This window comes from Seriola dumerili, unplaced genomic scaffold (genome assembly GCF_002260705.1).
Source record: "Seriola dumerili isolate Sdu_G_001 unplaced genomic scaffold, Sdu_1.0 BDQW01000226.1, whole genome shotgun sequence".
Lineage (NCBI taxonomy): Eukaryota > Metazoa > Chordata > Actinopteri > Carangiformes > Carangidae > Seriola > Seriola dumerili.
The window spans coordinates 5700899-5720685 of record NW_019174481.1 but is presented as its reverse complement, the minus strand read 5'-3'; the positions used below and the strand labels follow the sequence as shown (position 1 = coordinate 5720685).

The window sequence follows — 19787 nt, the reverse complement described above, 5'->3', positions numbered from 1 at the left end:
CCCACTCCAGTCATTTCAACATCAACTCCTACAGTGACTGCTACGCTACTCACTGTGGGAGTCCAGTCCAACCAGGTGGAAGTAGGGAAACACCTGTGAGCTGCAACAGCCCAGTAGTCAGTGAGTCAGTGAGGGCTTCCCACCCCATCCTGTTCAGTGCTCCATCAGCGTCATCCATCCATCTACTCCTCTGGGCATGATATTAATCAGTCCCAGGCATCGTTAATGACACCAGCAAGGCGTGGTCGAACAGCAGCTGTCCAGACATAGTTTTGGCGCTCTCAGCACAACCATCAGTATGAGGTGTCACAATGAAGCCAACTCTCTTTCGGAGCGCTCCGCCCTCCAGTAAATGTTGTTTGCCTCGGGCTTGACTCTGTTCACAGACTCGCTCATTGGCTGGATGCCAGGTACAATACATCTTGCTACAACAGCACTGTTGACGGAGAGTAGCTTTTAATTGTTTTATTTATTATACGGTCATGTTGGCTATTGCATTGTAAGTGGTCCGACTTTCTATGGGAGTGCCCTGAGTCAGTGTTTTGGCCTGATATTGGTGCAGATACACACATATATCTTGGGAAACACCTTCAACAATCAGGGCAATAATTCCTGTGATAAAAATAAACTGCATATTAATTTTCCCTGCACGTCCACTCAGGTGTTTTTACTTTGGCTGATTAGACTTGCTGTCGGGTTAAAGGTGGAGCTGTTAATGTACCAGTAAGTGCAAACAGGAGAGTGAAGGAGATGCCAATCAATCATCGTTTGTACACGCCCACACAGTCCGAAAGGGGACATCTAATCTGGCAACAAGTGAAAAAAAACCTGTTCGCAGGGGTGGTATGGCTGTCACTTAACTCTTGAACTACACTTAAAAAGTGTAACACAGACATATACACACAAATACAATACACAAACACACACACACACACACACACACACACACAACTAAATGAGCATTACCACTTGCATGTCAGGCTGTGTGGAGAGACAAAGGGAGGGAGGTTTGGCTGCTACACCTGCTCTGTTAAATCTTCCTTCCTCTTTACTTTATGGTTCACAACCACCATTTTCCACCTCTCTCTCTCTCTCTCTCTCTCTCTCTCTCTCTCTCTCTCTCTCTCTCTCTCTCTCTCTCTCTTTGTAGTCACTGCTTTAACATGAATCCAGTTGGTCCTCTCCTCCCTCACACACAGCACAGTCACACTACACTGGGTTCAGACCCATCACTTGTTCCCCTGAGTGTGAAGCTACGACTGTGAAGGCTCAACACTCGTCTGGTGTTCGTACTGTATAATGAGACAGTAGAGGCGTTGTTAGAGAACAGTTTCATGATCTAGTACTTAATGAGTCTCAGACTGGGTTTGTGGGAAGAGCTGCTAGATATAGAATAAACTAGCTTTATAAGTTTGGCGTTACAGCAGGAAAAGCATAGCAGTGCTGGCTTATTACAGGTCAAGACAGAGCTGAGAGATAATTGCTGTTTACGAAGATCAGGGGAAGTTTTAGGATTTAAAGACACCTTATCCTTATCCTAGACCGCAGACCAGAGTCAAACATATTCTCTCAAGTCAGTAAATTTTAACTGTTGAATACACGCTTTTCCTCGACTGAGAGAAGAACTTTTTTAATGGACCATACTGTACGTGTGACTGTGGTTTGACCATGTGTAATTTACATTACAGCTACTGGAATTTGTTAGGGTTTTGAGTCCATTTTCTGTGTGCATCATTAAAATCAATTCACAGACTCTAGAAGTGAGTTCTTTGAATTCTGAAATCTGCCATTGCCAGCATCAAGACTCCTGAGTTTCAATGTCATTTTGAGGTAACTCAGCAAAGACTTTTTCAATCAGTTTTTACTTACAGCTGCATTAGTAAGCAACAATAATGGAATAAACCCACATGACTGTTGAATCTTATTATGTAATACCCAAGCAATAACTGCTGTTTATGCATTTCATTTTTTTTTCTCGATCAGTTAGAATAGAGATTATAGTTTTGTTGCATCTGTAATCCCTGCAAATGTCAATTACTGAAAAATAGTTGCTGTTACTAGAAAGTTGTCCTTGCAAGGACAGTTAACACACACTCAAGCACTGAGTAACATTTCAACAAGATTAGTTTACAAAATGTTGTTGTGATCACCTATCACTATCCTGTTACTCCAGGACTCCATTCACACCAATTAAAAGCTTGCACTCAGCTTTTGACACTAGTTGACCCGTCCCGCCTCCGAGCCCAAAACATGCAGGACTTGAGCCCCAAAACAAGACTCAAATGACACCACTTGCTTAGAAAACTAATGCAGTTTTAAATTAAAGTGGCATGTCCTTGGTTTTAATCTTTAATTTATATATAGAAAATACATGCAGATTTGATCCTTATTGGGGATTAATGAATTACTTTCCCAGGCAAATAACATAATGGTGTACAGTCGGGCAGTAGACCATCATTCACTGCTACACTGCCACCCAAACAGCTGATGTTACATTACTTCTGAATGGAGGAGGTGTCGACAGGCTCAGGTTCAACTACAGTGGTTGACATGGAGGAGGTGGAAATGATTTTATTTGCTGTTTAGGTGTATAGAAACAGTTTCTAGTTTCTAGTTACATGAATTTGTATCAAGTGCTTGTGCTTTTGGAACGATCAACTTAGCCTGCAGGCCTAAGGCTTGGTATGAGTTATTTAGTGTTGTATATCCGTGGATCACATGAGCAGACTTGTTTTAGTGCACCCAAACTTCAAGAATAAATTAGCTAAAGTTGTTTTTTTTAACATATATACACACACACACATATATATATATTCTTTTTCAGGTTGTTATGGAAACTGGCCTGCCTGCATATGTAGCAGTTCTGTGCTGAACAGAAGAGTTTCCTACCTTTTCTTCTCTCCACAGTCACTCGGTGAGAATGGCAGTAAATTAGTGTTGCTGTTATCCAGCACAACTTGCATACAGCAAACAAACTGACACTGGAGAACCTCCTCTCTGCAGTGTTTTTTCATCGTGACGTTTCGTTGTCGTGCTCTGTGGAGCTTCAAGAGAAACCAGTACTGCACCCCACCCCCACCCCCGCAACCCCCCCACCCGCCCACCCCTTCTCCTCTCTGACAGAAACTGAGAAAGGTAAAGGCAATTTATGTGCTGCACTTATGTGTGAATAGGTCTCTCCATAATGCCAGACTGGATCAAAAGCCTCGAGATTCTTTTTTGGATTAGCCCAGCCAGCAAGGGAAAGCAAAGGAGACCCACTTCTGCTTTGTTGTAGGATGAGTCACCAGGAGGTCTCCAGTGAGTTGAGACCTGTGGAGGAAGTCATTCTGGCCTCTTGGCCCTGAGTGCTGAGCCAGGAACGATGGCTAATGCATTTTTTTTTTTTTTTTTACCAAGCAACTTTGAAGTGGCAGTAGAAATGGAAAACTGGAACATTTTAATGCACCTTTTAAGGGTTGTTAGTCATCATATCGCCCATTTTCACCACAAGAACTTCTTCCAGTGGCCTACGAACCAGTACAGGAGCCAGGGACTAAATCTACTTCCTCTGCCTAGTTCCTGGTGCTAGAACAATGACCTTGGAACCATAGGAACAGAGTTTGCAGTGATGAGCATCTCTGATTGGTCTGCCAGTCACAAATTTACTTCCACCTCCTTCCCTTCTTATATAGAGCTCAGTGAGACTAATCTTGGACATGCGAAATAGCATGGCTCGCCAGTTTGAGAGAGGAGTTTGAATTCACCTCTCACTCAGGAAATGTATATCATCCTCTTCTGCTTATATCTGCTTGACAAAATAACACCAGCAGCAGGGACAGAGAGCTGCTGCTTGAATGAAGTGAGTCCAAGGACAATAATAACGGGTAATGAGAGTAAAGTGTTTGATAAGAAGCTCATGACAAATCACTTTCAACTTGGCGAAGGTTAACCTTACATGGTTTTGCTATTTTCCTGCCCTGCCTACATTTCCCCTGGTTTAACAAAGTGATCGAACAGACAGACAGTGGATATAAGGAATGATCCCTGTTGGAGTACAAGGGTACGACCTGTTTGCACTTAGACACTGAGAATTCAAACAGAGACACTGGGTGCCCCTAAGATATATCCAACGATGAGGGTCAGACATTTCTTGTAATTACAAGTTATGTAGTTTAAAAAGAGAGGGAGAGATAAAGAGAGAATAACTGAGCCAACGCTCCTGAATAACATCCTCACAGCTGCCGTGGAAGTATGGAAGTGACACAGGTGCCAATATTGTGTCATGTCACATTTTTAGTGGCTTCCCCGTGCTACTGGCCTAGTGAATGGACTGGACTGTGTTAGTGTGCTGCTGGAACCTCCACCGGGCTGTCCTGTCCCCCTTCCCCATCCCGCGGGACACCCCTTCAGCAGCCAGACACACTGGCCCATTTTACTTCCTTTTCTGCCTCCCTCCCTCCCTCCCTCTGCTTCCCTTGCTGCATCTCCCTCATCCTCCAGCTGCTGCCAAACCCTCTTTATCTCTGGCTCGCCATTAAAAAGGAGAGAAAGGCACTTTGACTTTATTGAAGTGGTTGTTTCTGTTTTGGCAGTGTTGACAGATAGACATTTTCATCTCTGTCCAAGCAGTAAAATATACAGTGGCAGTTTATAGCTGAAAACTAATAGTTAACTAATCATATAAAGTCATGAAGCATTAGCTGCTGTGCAAGATGGAAGCTGCAAGTGTTGCTAAATAGAGAATGGCTACAATAAACTAATTACCCAGCCGCTGCTGATGCAAGTCTACCCACAAAAACTTAATGGATAATTACATATAAGTGCGAGCGAGGGCTTGATAAGTGTAATAAGTGTCTTGGGCTTTAAAGGGTAGCGTCAGATTTAGAGACTGAGAAAACAGAAGCGCAGAGGGAGAGAAAGGGAGCCAGCCAAAAGAAAGGGGAACACTCTCCCTGCTGCTTCTAAGCCAAACGTGTCACTGTACCAGCCGCTCACGTTTTGCTCTAGTTTCTCTGCGACTCATATTCCTTAGAGTTTGTTTTTTTTTTTTTTTTTTTTTTTTTTTGTTTAACTGCTCTGGAATGGCAGATGAGTTTATTAATTACTCATTTGCTGACTCTGTGCCTTCCCATCCAGTATAAAGTTGTTTTTTTTTCATCACAAAGTCTGCATGATTTTAGATTTTTTCATCACATTGCACCAAGAATAGCCAACATTGCTTAATTAGCTTAGCATATTTGACCACGGTGAGTATGCTGCTTTGTATCTGTGCCTGCTAAAAAGTATTTTACAAAATTAAACATAAGCACGTACATACGCGTGCACGCACTCACACACACTGGTGAGTACAGGCATGAAAGGCAGTGCAGGGATGCTGGGAGCATGACAGTGGGCGGGTGTGGGTGTCTGAAGTGCGTCTCTGTCTTTCTCCGCCGGTGTGAAAAGTAGTTCAGTAATTAAAGCAAACCTCTCTCTGGTCCCCAATGGAAAGGGGGAGGCAGAAAGGGTGAGGAGGCAGTGAGAGGGAGAGATAAAGAAGAAAGGAGAGATAAAAGCCAGAGACGGTTATTTTTGATGAAAGGGGAAGAAAGGGAGGTTTTAATTTTAGCTTGGCGTGCCAGATTGCCATGAGGGGAGAATGTGGCGTTTGAATGCGAAGATGCTGTGTTATCAGTTAGACAGGGTTCCATGCACTCGCGTGGACGCACAACACACACTCACTAATGTTACATCTCGCGGCACAGGCACGCTGTTGAAAATTAGCCTGAAGACAAGAGTTTCCCTCATTTTAAGGGGAACGACCAGGCCAAAGCTTTCAGTTTTCTTCAAGTTGAAGAACTGCTTTGTAAAAGCATCAGCAGTGACGCAGTTCAGAGCTACATTTGTCAAAAAAAGTAGTAATTCCTTGTCTTAATTGAACTCCTGCATTCACCTAAAGTCAACCCACTAATTAGGCTGCTGAAAAAAAGACCTTTCTGACACCAAACACATGCTTGTCAGCAGTCTGAAAAAGCCTCAAATCCCAGTGAAAAGTGAAAACTCGAAACTTTCTGGCATTCTCCTCATCTAATGAACGTGCCAGTTTCACTGTTCTGCTGCCTGGTGTTTTTGTTTTTGAGAGCTGTCCCGTTCTGACCTACATACGTTACCGTGACCAGCGCTAAACTTTTGTCTCCATGGCAACGCAAGTGTATGTGTGTTAGTGTGTGTGTGTATGTGAAATGGAGGGATGCGCCTACTTGAAAGGCAGGATGTTGTTATCTTCCTATGGTAGCCTGAGCCTCCTCAAGTGCACACGACCAGCACTCCGAGCCTAGAAATCTCCATTTTGAATCAGTGTCAGCTCTTAACAAATGCACACACTATCATGATCTATATCTACCTCTAACACAAACAAGCCTTTTTTCTTCTTTTTTTTTGTCCTGGCAATGCAAGGGTGGATAGATGTGGAGGGAGAGAGGAGAAAAGGAGAGAAGGTCTCTGATGTATAATTTATCCGTGCAGTGGGTGGGCGGGGAGGTGGGGTGTGAGCCGGGTGAGGAGGGAAATTCGGGGGAGGAAAGATGGGTGGGCAGAATGGAGGAGACAGGGAGAGGGAGGGTAGGGAGAATCCACCGCTCTCACGTTTTCCCTGTTATCCATCACTGTGCCAAGTACTGTAAGTTGTCCAGTGGGGATAGGGGTCTGTCTAAATCAGTATGCGTGATCAGATTTATGCATGTTTATTGTTTTGTTTTTTTCTTGTGCGTACTTTATGCTGCCATTTCCCTTATTTGTTGGAATGAATTTTTCTCTCCTCAGGATGAGACACTTTGTGCAAATTTGTACTCGCACAGGCACAAAATGGAGCTTCTTCGGGGCAGATGGTGCCTTATAGAATTTGCACATTTGGCTCTTCAAGGCAGGAGCTTGGAGAAAGAAGAAGAGAAAAAGAGGGATGAAACAGGGATGGAGAGATGAGAGAAACAAAGCAGGCTGTTGCACCCCTGGAGGGAGGAGCAGAAGAGTAGATCTGCTTTGTTAGGAGACCAGCGTTGAGACCTCATTCTCTCACACCTTCCTCCCTCCCATCTTCATTATCTCTCCTCCCCTCTTCCCTCCGTGCTCCTCTCACCCACTCCCTTCGTTTCTTAGTTTCCTCAAGACGTTTACACGTTTTTTGCCATCCACATGCCTGGCTGCAGGCTACGGGTGAGGTGAAATGGAAAGGAAGAGAGGCGGCTGATTTCAAATGCACATTCCTTCGGGCCGGGGGGCTGCAGTGAGGGGGTCTGCAGAGCTACATGAGACCAGTAAACAACCTCAGAGAAGATGGGAGGGAATTTATAAAATATGATATGAAAATATGACCTAAATAAGAAGTGCACCTCCTCCCTGCTTTTTTCTCTCTGCCCCACATCAGCTGTGTGTTCATTTGTGCACAGAGGTATCAAACACATGCATGTCTGTTTGTGTGCACAAATGTGTGTGAGTGCATTTGTGTGATCTGTTTTCTGTGTGTGTGTTTGTGGGTATACAGTATCTCTAAAGGAGACAGTAGCCTGTAGTCCGTACAGGTCTGCTGTCCAGAGATAGGACTCTGTTGTTGTCTCTACCCACTGATCAGCTCTGCCTCACCCACAGAGAGAGGTGGGTGCGCGCACACACACACACACACAAACACACAAAGAGCCACCTTCACCTCTACTTGCCCCTCATTAATCCTCCTTCATCATCAGTTTGGAACAGATAAACAATGACTGTTTTACTAGGCAAGCCAACATCTTTTGAGTTCTACAAGTTTTTAAAAAACAATTAAAAGAGTAGTGGCATTGCTCTCCTGTAACATGGTTGAAGTCATGATGGACAGATTCTTTTTTATTTTTTTTTAAAGCACCAAAAACTCATGTCTTTTTGTCTTTTCTACAATTCTTTTCTTTATTTACAGATTCGTTTGTTTGCTTGCTTGTTGTTTACTTTCAAATACTTCAAGACCCTGAACTGATGTGATCAGCTATCACAAATCAAAAGACAGGTTGTTGAAAAGGATGACAGCGAGTGCACTCGCCGCCTCAGGAACTGCAGACATACCTTTTCAGTCTCAGATGAACCCAGATTGCATAACCTGAACATCCTGCAAATCACAGAAGTAAGATGTGACCACCCGCTACCCTGTCCCCATCTGACCACTGTAGACAATCACTTATCTCATGTACAGTATCTTTAGGCAAACCTGAGCTCAGAGACGAGAGAATGGAGATAAGAGAGGATGAGTTGTAATATTGCGGTCCAGTGAGGACAGGCAGACAAAGCGGTGAATAGGAGAAATTGAGGATGCACACCTGGAGAAAGAGGCTGCAGAGTAGATGAAATGTCATTCTCCTTGGATGGACAGCTTATCTCCTCTCTGACTAATGCGGAAAGGTCAGGCAGGGACTTGGACTGACATATACAAAGTTAATATTTCAAAGGTTTAGACGAGTTCATCTGTTTCTCCCAATACAAAGACTGTTTGGGTCAGGTCTGCCCAACTAATTCTTAATGTGGTGATCACAAAAATCCTAGACAATGTTATGATAATGCACTAAAAAGTTGACTGCCTGAGAAAAAAAATGAGACTGTTTAGCTGCTGCATTTAAAATAAAAAAGAGTACAGCGAAAATTTCTTATAATGTTGCTGAAATTGGGATTTTAGCCTGATGATGGAGTTAGAGGAAAAGTCAGGGGATCACCAGAGTCAATAGGATTTATCCTCTGGGAACCATGAATGTCTGTAGAAAAACTTAATGGCAATCCAATAGTTGAGATATTTCAGGCTGGACAAAAGTGGTGAGCTGACCGACTGGCTGACATTGCCATCCCTACAGCCACGTCACTAGCATAGCTAAGATTTTCAGTGTGTGTTACAGGGATGTTCAGGTCAGATAAACACTATAACTGGGAAGCTGTGTGAAAAAGGAAATCAACCTGTCAACTGTGGGATCCAGGTTCAAGTTCCTGCAAAGCATTTACCCTGCTGGAATGTATTTGTATAAACAAAAACGCCCCCCCCCCCCCCCCTCCCCCCCCCACACACACACACACACACACACACACACATTAGTATGATTGTGATTGATATTAGTATATATAAAAAAAAAAAACATCTTAAAATGTCAGTGGCATTTTCCTGGGATTCCTCCTGGGGATCTGAACTCTAGATCTCACTTTACCTTTTTGTTGAAACGCACTCAAGACAGGTCAGGTCACTTAGACACAAGCTTCCACCACCACATTGAATAATTCAGGAGAAGCAATGATGCTGTGTGTGTGTGTGTGTGTGTGTGTGTGTGTGTGTGTGTGTGTGTGTGTGTGTGTGTGTGTGTGTGTGTGTGTGTGTGTGTGTGCGTGGAGTGTGTATGTCGTGGAATTGTTTCAATAGAGAGTGTGTGTGTGTGTGTGTGTGTGTGAAGATGGGCGCTAACAGAGTGGTTTCCTCTGTTCTCTTGGAGAAGCCCTGTGGCCCACTTAGGATCAGCTTACAGATGTCTGAGTGTGTGTGGATGGATTGAATACTGACACAGTGTTTGGGTGTAGCCTTCATCCACCTGTTGATTCAGATGTGAGACTCTGAATTTGGGTACAATAAAACTTATCTGCTTGTCCTGAAAAATGACCTCTTATCTTTCCTGTGAGTAAAACACTAATATATCTGTGGCGCTCAGAGCAAAACATCACATCCGAGCAGACCTGCCACGGCTGATCCTTTATCATAATAATACCACCACTCTGATGTGTGGGTGGATGATTTACATAGTGCCAGAACTGTTGTCATTGTGCGCGTGCTGATGGTACAGAATGTGTACAAATGTGACTCACCACACTCAATACATCATCCTCCTCTTCGTAAGGATTTCCTGCGTATGTATAGATGCCCAATGCTGAGTGTAAGACTCTGGATCAGTAATCCTGCAAACACATAAAGATGGACAGGGTAACATGATGTGTGACTATGTGTCATTTTTTGCAAAATGGCCTAAAATATGATGTAATTTATTGTTCAAGCTGTCCTCCAACTGCCAGCCGAGCTGTCAAGCGACCATGGTTGTAGCTGACTTGTTCGCTATAGTTCAGTGTTGTCTTGGGTTGCAGTGACGTCAGTCCTCCAGTCACCTGTGACATAAGGGTCTGGAGTTACACTGCCCAGGTACGGCGAGAGAACCCATACATCTTAATGTCATGAATAATGGCTGAAGGGGTGAAATCAGGACTCACGCTCCAGTTTACTCACTCAGTGAAGCCTCTTGAGGGCTCCACCCGAACCGAGGAATCTTTCATCGTGCAGTTTTAAATGAAAAGGGAAAAAATATGCTCACCTTTTTCTCAGTTGGTGTGTCAATTTTAAACCTGCAATATTTTCAAAACTGGCACTGAAAATCACTTAAAGGGTCACTCATAGCACCAGAGTTACAAAGAAATAACAGGCAGTTCTGCAGAGCTTTTAGCCACTTTTAGCTAAATGTTTTGGTTTTACAGCTCACATATTTACTGCATGGTCCAGTCTTGTCAACCTCAGGTGTTTTCAGCAGCAAAGCTCCAGTAAACACACCTTACTCTGTCTGCCAAACACCAAATAGCAGCTTAACGTAGAAATCAAATATACAGCACATATATAGACCCAGATATTTTGGGGTACACTAAATAACGACTAAATGCAGAGTAAATACCAGGCATACATACAGTATGTCAGGAGGCCAGAAACACAACACCTGATTAATGCTAATGTTGCTAATTGTTGTATGCGTCAGCAAGAACAACATTATAAGAGGAGCTCTTTCTTGACCAGCAACATCTCGGAGAATTGACTTACAAAATTTCAAAAGTCAAATTTAGCACAGTGCAGGTTTATGCTTTTCCTACAATGTTGCAAAAAGCTGGTAAGTCTCACTGTCCAGGCGCACAACATGTAAACTAGACTAGAAGTTTAAATCTGGGTTAGCAACATCCCGGACGTGTCTCTGTACTGGATACAAAGTCTCCAGTAAGTAAGGAAATATGCTTGTTAGCCGTCTTGTGGATTGTTCCTTTAAAATTATAGACTTCCAAAGTATTCCTGCATTCAGCGCAAAGTAATGTACAAGCAACGTTTTTCCTGAAAAGATACAGTATTTCTGCTCATCAAATGTGAGACTTTACCTACTCACCCAAGTCTAGAGATGGGTTTTGAAAAGAAAATGTAATCCAGCCCATTATTTATGACTGTCATAACTTCAGCTCTAAATACTTTGCCAGGTTCTCTCTAATCTAGCGCTCCCTGCCCTGCTCTCTCTCGTTTCTGTGCATTATATTACTAATTTTACACCATATCCAATGACCGCTCCACGCTTTGTCTTGCTTTTCCTCCATGTCACAGTGGAGAGTGAATAATTCATGCTCGGGCTGCTCGCTGGTGGAGAGCAATCATGTGAGAAGAGCGGAATACACGTGCTCATCTCTGAGGATATCTTCTCTCCAAAGAACCCAGGACAGCATTGTGGGTGGTGGTGGTGGTGGGGTGTGGGGGGGGTGTGTCCACCACAGCTTACTGTGCAGCTTACTGTACAGACCACAACTACTCCATCCTGGTTGCCTGCATGACATTACCATGCCAGCTTTCATGTTAGTCACACGTGAGCTGAGCACCAGAGGGACTCTTGTCTTCAAAGCCCAGCCACGGAGCCATCCACAGAGACCATGCAGTAGCTTCTCACTACACATCCATGTACTGTGTGTGTGTGTGTGTATATATATATATATATATCACGGCTTCATGAATTAGTTAAGCTTATTGCATATATGAAGGAAATGTTTTTATTTTGTCTCTAGAGCAATTTTTACGTGTCTATATTTGGTTCACTGAAACCTTGGAACAGCAGATGTCCATGTTGTATTGATTGCTCATACAATATTTCACCTACTAGCTATTTCCAGAGCTTTCAAACGTATCTCATGGAAGTCCCAAGTCAAGACCAACAAGTCCAGTCCACATCTTGAACTTTGTGTTTGAGTCCTAAACATTATGTCATTATGCAGCGGCAACATTAGGTCAACCTTGCACCTGGTCACCAACAACAGATAGCTAACGTTAAACGCTGCTGATTTTAAAACACAACATGTAAGCTGCTCAATCTCAGACACAATGAGTTTGTTACCACCCTGTGTCAAGGGCTCGTTTATTCCATATTTTCTAAGGTAATTACCAAATGCTAATCTGTAGCTAATGTTGGTTTAAGACCATAGCTGTTGGAGAACATTGTTAGCCTCAAGTTATTGTTCTTTGTGAAGCCTAATGTGTTGAAAGTTTTCACACCTCCATCTGTGGTTGCTGAGCTGGATGTTTCGCATGTTGCCGCCTGTTTTTTGGTTGACCGCAGCATTGTCACTTCATTTAAATTCTCTCCAAGGTATCACTGGCTGCTTATGAAAATGAGTCAGTTTGATGCGCTTTTTAATTGCATAATTTCTGATCTATGGTCTTGGGGAAGTCCAAGAGAAGTCACTCACAAGCCGTCAGAATTAAAGTCAGAGTCTAGCTGCAAGACTTTTTTGATTTTGTCAAGTGCAGATTTTGTCTCCAGATTCGTGACCTGAATCTTACTCAAGTCCAAGTCACGTGACTCAGATCCCCTACTCTGAGAAATAGTTATTACTTATGAGCAGGGTCATACCAACTTGTTACATTTAAATCTACTGTAGGCCTGTAATCATTCTCTAACACTGTATTTGGAGATGTCAACCTTGCTGACATGTTTGTTATATTGAACATAAAAAGTTTTTTCGCTCAGTGTTCTGCAGATTCTGTCCCTTCACTCCCACACACACTTCTGTCTCTGGAGAAGCTCCCTGCCAAAGTGTAGCTAAAAGTGTCTCTGCGTGCTTGTGTTTGTGTCAGTGTTCATATTCTGTGTGTGTGTGTGTGTGTGTGTGTGTGTGTGTGTGTGTGTGTGTGTGTGTGTGTGTGTGAGTGTGTGTGCACATTCTTTTGCCTGAGCTCTCGTGAAGCTTACTGTGTCTTGATGCACACGTGTACCTCACACGAAGGATCAACACTGGAAAGGGTGATGGACCCAGAACAACAATTATTCATATGGAGGGACCCTCACAGTTTTCGTGCTGTCACACCGTGTTATCAGACTGCATGGCTAAGCAGCCAACACTGTGGACTGAAAAGCTCAGTGCTTGCTCTGGCTTACAGCGATCCATGTGCCTGTTTGGACAGAGGCTGATTTTAGGGAGTGTGGTATTTGACAGATGAACAGACGTGTCTATGACCTAGGTGGGATTCAACCTTAAGATATTTAACAAGCAACAAGGAGTCACTGAGTTGTTTTCTGACTCAGATTTGGATTTAATTCAGCGAGTCGCTTCTCCCACAGCGTTTCATTTCCTTAACAAAAACTGAAATTTGTAATCACTTGGGTTTTTCTTGTCATTGCTCTCGCCCTCAATTCTATTGGTTATGATAACATTGTACTTGACAAAGTAATTGCTGAAATCTCCAATGCAGCAAAAAAAAAAGAGAAGAGCTCTCAGTCAATTATACAGGTTTATAACCGCCAGCTTAGATGTAGTCCTCTCTTCTGAATGTGATTAACCCAAGTGTTTACTCCTTGCCCCCTTTGGACCCTTTTTTTGTAATTTCACCCCAGTCCCAGATTTCAGTAATTAACTCAGTACAAACTTATCAAAACCAACAGAACGAATGTCCAGAGCTACAAAATGAATACTCAAGTTGTATAAAACGTAGCTTCCCTTTAAAACTCGTAACATATAAATTATCCTGTCAGTCTCAAATAATTCAGCAACTGGCTGCTTATGTGACAGAGATCGCTGGTAATAATAGTGGTGGAGAGAAATATAATGGTACGGGTCTTGGTGGTAATGTAGTATAGCGGGAATGTCTCCTAATACTCTTCCTCTCCTCCTTCTCCTCCCAGATCAGCCGATGCTTGAAGCCCGGAGGACGGTTTGTGTCTGTTACCTTCGCCCAGCCCTTCTTCAGGAAACGCCTCTATGCTCGCACCGAGTACAACTGGTCGATCAAACAGTACAGTTATGGAGAAGGCTTTCAATATTTTGTTTATGTGATGACCAAAGGAGAGCAGCTTAGTCCAGAGGATGCAGCTCTGGAGAAAAAGCTACTGGAGAAAAATCTGCTCGAGGACACCAAATCCACACCTACTAGGATCGCCACAACACAAAATGAGGATAAAGAAGACTTCCTGTCTAATATTGACTTGTAAAATGACTGGATCATCTAAAGCAATCTTAGGAATACATTATCCCTGAGACCTCAGAAACTCAAAATTCTCCACCCTAACAAATATGACAGAAACGTTTTATAAAAATGAACTACTGAGCATTTTTAATTGTCGTCAGGGCAGAGACGTTCATATGGATATCATATCTGTGTGGACTTGTTTTACACACGACCTGGGTTGTATAGCACAAATGAAACCTTATGCCATGTTATATGTAGATTTCTACCAAGAAAGAGATACAGTATACATCAAGATACATTTTCTTTAAATTCAACAGAGAAATTTTTAAAGAAACTAGATGAAATGTCCATTTTAAACTAAACATAAAACTAAACCTGATATATGGCTTGACTGCTAAAAAATAAAGTTATTTTCCCACATAGATGCTCAAATCCAACAGGATGTTTAAGAAAAAGTAGTGACTGATCAAAAGAAAATGTGTGGTATTTATTTACACTTACAGACCATTTACAATACACGTTTATATTCTGATATTACATGGACAAAACGGTTCTCTAAACATGGGGAGACCTGGAGAAAATGTTTGTGCCAAATAAAAAATAAAAAAAATCAATAAAACAAAATATCCCCCTCCTTTTGGAAAACCAAAAACAAACAAAAAACCTAACTAACTTATCAATTAAAAAATCTTGGAAACTACTTGTATCACAGCTCCAAAAAGTCACCTACAAGTCTGAAAATGTGTAAACTACCCTCTCTTCTTGAGGCACTTTCTCCACCTCACATTTCTTAATGTTACAGCAGTTGCAGCAAAAGTAAACTGCAACATTCAGAGCGCTATCAGCTTAAGGCACTTTGCTAATGCCGAAGCCAAATAAATTTCTTGCTTTAAGTCTCCGTATGTATAGGGTGTTTCTGTTAGTGACTGGGTCCATTAGATTCAAAATGGCCAATGAATGGTTGGTCAGACCTGGAGCTCACGGTGCAAAGAAATCAGGCACAGACACAACACCACAGAACCCGTGCCTCCGTCTGCCTCTTAACAGCAGTCGTATCTGAAATGGCCCAATATAACCAGAGGTACTGAAGGAAAAACTACCTCAGTAAACCCACCACAGTAAAACAAATTCACTTTACCCTATCGTAGACATTGTTTTATATTTGTTTTTTAATATTTGTGTCATTTAAACAGTCAGTTTAATTGTGATTGTTATGGAACGATTTGTTTCCATTTTAACAACGAGTCATCACAGCTTATCTTCTCTGTGCCATAGTTTTCTGTCTATGCTACCATCATCCTCTGTTCTCGTGCAGTTCATAATAGGCACTTTAATCAGCCATCAGCCAATTTCACATGCTAGTGTCCTGTCTGCCTGTGTATCAGAAAGATTGAACAGTCTCTGATTCTGTAGTGCAGTACGAGCCTGTCAGTGTTACGCAATTTGCAAGACAAACTGGCATGTCTAGACAGAGTACATAACAGCAGCACCAGCCTGCATGTAAAGTCCGTGTTAAAGTCTATTAATATGTCAGTCAGCGTGTCCCCTTAAGTTGGGGTTGTCTGCATCTGTCCCACGTCTGGATTAGATTCCAGACAAAAGCTGCTAATGGAGATACGCAGTGTTTGACACACCTGTCTGTCAAGCACACTGAGGCTGCTTGAGGGAACATACACATGTACATACAAGTAATAGCTCACCCTGCGTGTTATTTCTTGAGGAAACATGAGATGAGTCTCGGGTCCTGTGCTCTCTGCTGCTTAAATATAGACCAGAGAGGGGAGAGAGAGCCAGGCGTGCAGACAGGCAGGAAGGCTGGTGACTGGAGGGGGGACCACATTAATAAAGTAGAAATCATTTATTTTTAATTCTCCACTGAGATCTAATTACTGCCTATTTTTAAGACTCAAAAAAAAAAAGGTGTGTGATTTTTCAGATGGCTTGTCTTCCTTTCCATGATTTTCTTGATGGTGTTAACATGGTAGTTTATTTGACTTTAACTTTAATGTTAACTAAACAATCTCACTACAAGGTCTATTGAGAAGCTGTTCTGGCTGCTCAGGCTTTTTATTTCTAGTTGGCGACTGTTGATTTTTACCAGCTGAAATGACAACTGTTGCTGGCAGATCAGCTGTGGCTAGCCAGCTAGTTAAGCTAACGATTGACACCAGGAGCTGGTCGAAAATTTCTGTTTCTTGCTGACTTTTTTGATGAGTGACTCATGCACATGCTGACTCATTTGAAAAACGAGAATCTTGTGAAAGGAGTCTTAAATATGTACTGAGTAGCAAATTTCATGTTATCATGCTAAATGACTGAGTGTAAAGCTTTTCGAGAGCATCTCTCAGAAGAAGACATTGCGGCATTGTGAATATGAAAAACATAAGCTCTGTTGCTTTTTTTCTGACATAACCCTCTTTGCTTTAGCTTGCACACTTTCTCATATTTTCAAAAACTCTACTACTCAAATAAGTTCACAAGAGAAAATGCTTTTAGGATGATGTTTTTGCCCAACTTCACACTATTGCTGGTTAACTTCCCCAAATCCAGCAAAGAGCAGGACAGACCTGCTAACGTTACCCAAAACTCTGAGGGAAATACTGCACAATGAATGTTCAAGTCTTCATCTTTCATAACATAAGCTGTAATACCACCAAGTAATGAATGATGTGCTCTTTGGCCTTTGAAGTAAAGCTGGCGTACTACTGTAGATAGTAAGCTAGTTAGCTAATTGCTAACTGTTGCAGTTTACATTAGACTGGATAAACACACCATTTAATCCATTCCATACACTTTTGCTTATGTGCTTTTTGTGTTGGAAAGGCTGGGAAATAAAGAGACCCTCCTCCAAACTCTTGAAATGCCAAGTATCGCTCTTACCACAACTCCTTGCACATCACTTTGACATGTGGAGAAATACAAAGCCTGACAGCCTGCTGTGCCTTTTTTGGGTTGCCTGGGGTAGTGTTGGATAATTACTGTTCTGTGGTCAGATTTAGCAAACTTATTGGCTAAATAGTTGAGAATGAAAGTTTATTTTTGATCTGGGAAACAGCACAAAACAGTCTCATCACAAGGTCCATGTAGTAGGTGTTGTGAAGACTGAACTTTTAAGAGCAAATAAAAATAAAATTTTTTTTATATCTTCGTGTGTGTTTTATACGAGTAAAAGATTCCCAAATAACAGTACCACACTCTTATTTCCTAAGGTTTGACTTGTAGCCTTGATTGACGAGTCTGTATCACTATCAGACAGTGATGGTATAAATCTCACTCTGGGTAAACCCCCATTGGATAGTTTGGCTATTATCTGGTTTCCATGGTGACGAATGGGTGCAATGCTCTGACTATCTGAACAGGAGGGTTTTAAAAAAAAAAAAACAGCCTGGCCCCTGTTCGGCCTGGCAGGGTGGATGACAGGAGGGTGCTTATGTAAGTCTTAAGTGGCAGTGGGTTTGATATTGACAATGGAGACTTGGGGAGGGGGAGGGGGAAATAGCAGCCCACTGCAGCGCAAGGACATAAAACCATCTGATGGATTCAGTGCTCACTGTGGATGGATGGAGGATGGCTGCTCATGTGGAGTTAGTTTTTCTCCTCTATTTTTCCTTCCAAAGCATGATGTCCCCCCCCCCCCCTCCCCTTTCCCTCGTTTTCCATTTCTGCTTCCATTTCTGCTCTGTCAATATATGAATATTGAAATTCAGCAGTCCTTAAATTTGGTTTTCAGCTCCCTTAGTCTGACTGATGTGCAGTGGCAGAGACCCCGACAGTGAGATTTAACTTGACTGGACTTAAGTTATATAACCACAGAGCAGGGCACAGGCCTCATTCAGGAGAGGTTTAGTCATCATTTTTTCTTAAACACAAACCTTTTCTTTGCAGTTTCTGCCTCTTCAGCTGATCACCTTTCTTATCCAGGTGTCTGAACCTTTGATTTAATATAGAGTGTTGTGTATTAATGTCTAGTCGAGATAGTAGAGCTAGAATTTTCTCACCTGCTGCTAATTGTCCTCCATGCTCTGTTGCCCAAGGGCAGTAACAACACTAATCTACTGCATGCTCAATGCCTCTGTCTCTCTCTCTCTCTCTCTCCCTCTCTGTCTGTCTTTCTCTTGTCTTTCTGTCTCTCTTTTACTCAACACTCGTATTCTCAACTCCACCACCCCATCCTCTCTGCGAGGTCTCATGCAAGTTAAAAGGTCTACAGCTCAGTTTTTTTTTCTGCCAAATTGTCTGTTTGCGTTTCAACTGAATTTTGACACAGCACTAATGCCAGTACTATGGCCTCTTTACTGCAGCTGCACTCAGCTTCTTAAAGGGAAATTCTGGTTTCATACAACCTCGATCTTATTTTTGTAGCCATCAGTCCTACCGGCAATAAAAATGCTGTATTAACAAAGTTAATTTCTGAAATCCCCCAGGTTAGCCAGGTTTATTTGGAAGATAAAAACCAAAGCAAACAGTAAAATTATTACCCAGTCTACCTGTGGTAAACATACAGTGTTGTCCAAGTTCACACTTCACAAGAGCTATCTTGAAGTTCAGGTCACACAGATTGAAAGAAATGAATTATTTCACAGTCAGGGCGCCATGGTGGCACAGTGCCTGTTCTCCTTCCATGTTCTGCGCAGCTTTCCTCTGGGTGCTCCAGTTTCCTCTCACAATCCAAAGACATACAGGTAAGGTTAATTGGCGACTATAAATTGTTTGTAGGTGTGAATGTGAGTGTGAATGATTGTTTGTCTCTATATTTCAGCCCAGTGATAGACTGGCGACCTGTCCAGGGGGTAAACCACCCTTGTCCAATGTCAGCTGGGATTGACTCCAGCCCCCTCATGACCCTAAAAGAATAAAGAGGTATGGCTAATACAGTTCACAGTCCCACAAGCAAATGTAAATTAGTGCGGTAAAGGTCTGCAATGGATTACACCACTGGCTTCATTATAGTCGCTAACTGAAATATTTGCTTTGATTAGCTGTAATGCTAGCTCATAACTGTCTAATGTATCGTAATTGTGTACACACTCAGTTTTCTTCTGTGATGAGGTTTTATTATTTATGTTTCAGGGTTGCCGGCTTTCAGGGTTTTAACCCCAGATTAAGTGGTTTAGATCAGTGGCTACCAGCCTCGTAAATCTGAGCAGCCACTAGATGATCAACTGGACAGGACAGAATGAAAGACATATTTCTTCTACATAAGAGGAAACATCTTGCTCATTCTAGCTTTGTCAGACGATGCATCCCCAGATCTCAGTAATTACTTTTGAGTACAGATGGTTATGGCTAAAACTATGAAAATAAATTGGAATTAAGTGGAATTTTCTTTTAATCTACAGCCTATTGCTACAGATCAGTGTAGATAGGATGGAGGGAATCACCGGCATTAGATGCAGTGTGGACTGTTGAAAGCGCTGCTGCTGCTTTCAACAGCTCTGTATATCTGCCCATCTCCCTTGGGGCAGCATAATGGCATAATATACTGTATGGCAGGCTTATGTAACTGGAGGAGGAATATTAATGGACGTCCACTCAGGACGGGGTGAAAGTAGAATCAGATCAAAGCTCTCTGTCCCCAGCACACACG

The 19787-nt window shown here is 42.4% G+C and overlaps 1 protein-coding gene across 2 annotated transcripts in view; it reads left to right on the top strand.

The window, feature by feature from the left end:
• LOC111228746 (endothelin-converting enzyme 2-like) overlaps window positions 1-17313 on the top strand; it is a 75135-nt gene extending 57822 nt beyond the window's left edge. For both annotated transcript variants that reach the window (XM_022754765.1, XM_022754766.1), the window contains exon 4: window positions 13917-17313. In XM_022754765.1, the coding sequence (XP_022610486.1) occupies window positions 13917-14222 (306 nt within the window). In that variant the 3' untranslated portion in view covers window positions 14223-17313. The remainder of the gene's footprint in view (window positions 1-13916) is intronic.
• The last annotated feature ends 2474 nt before the right edge of the window (window positions 17314-19787 follow it).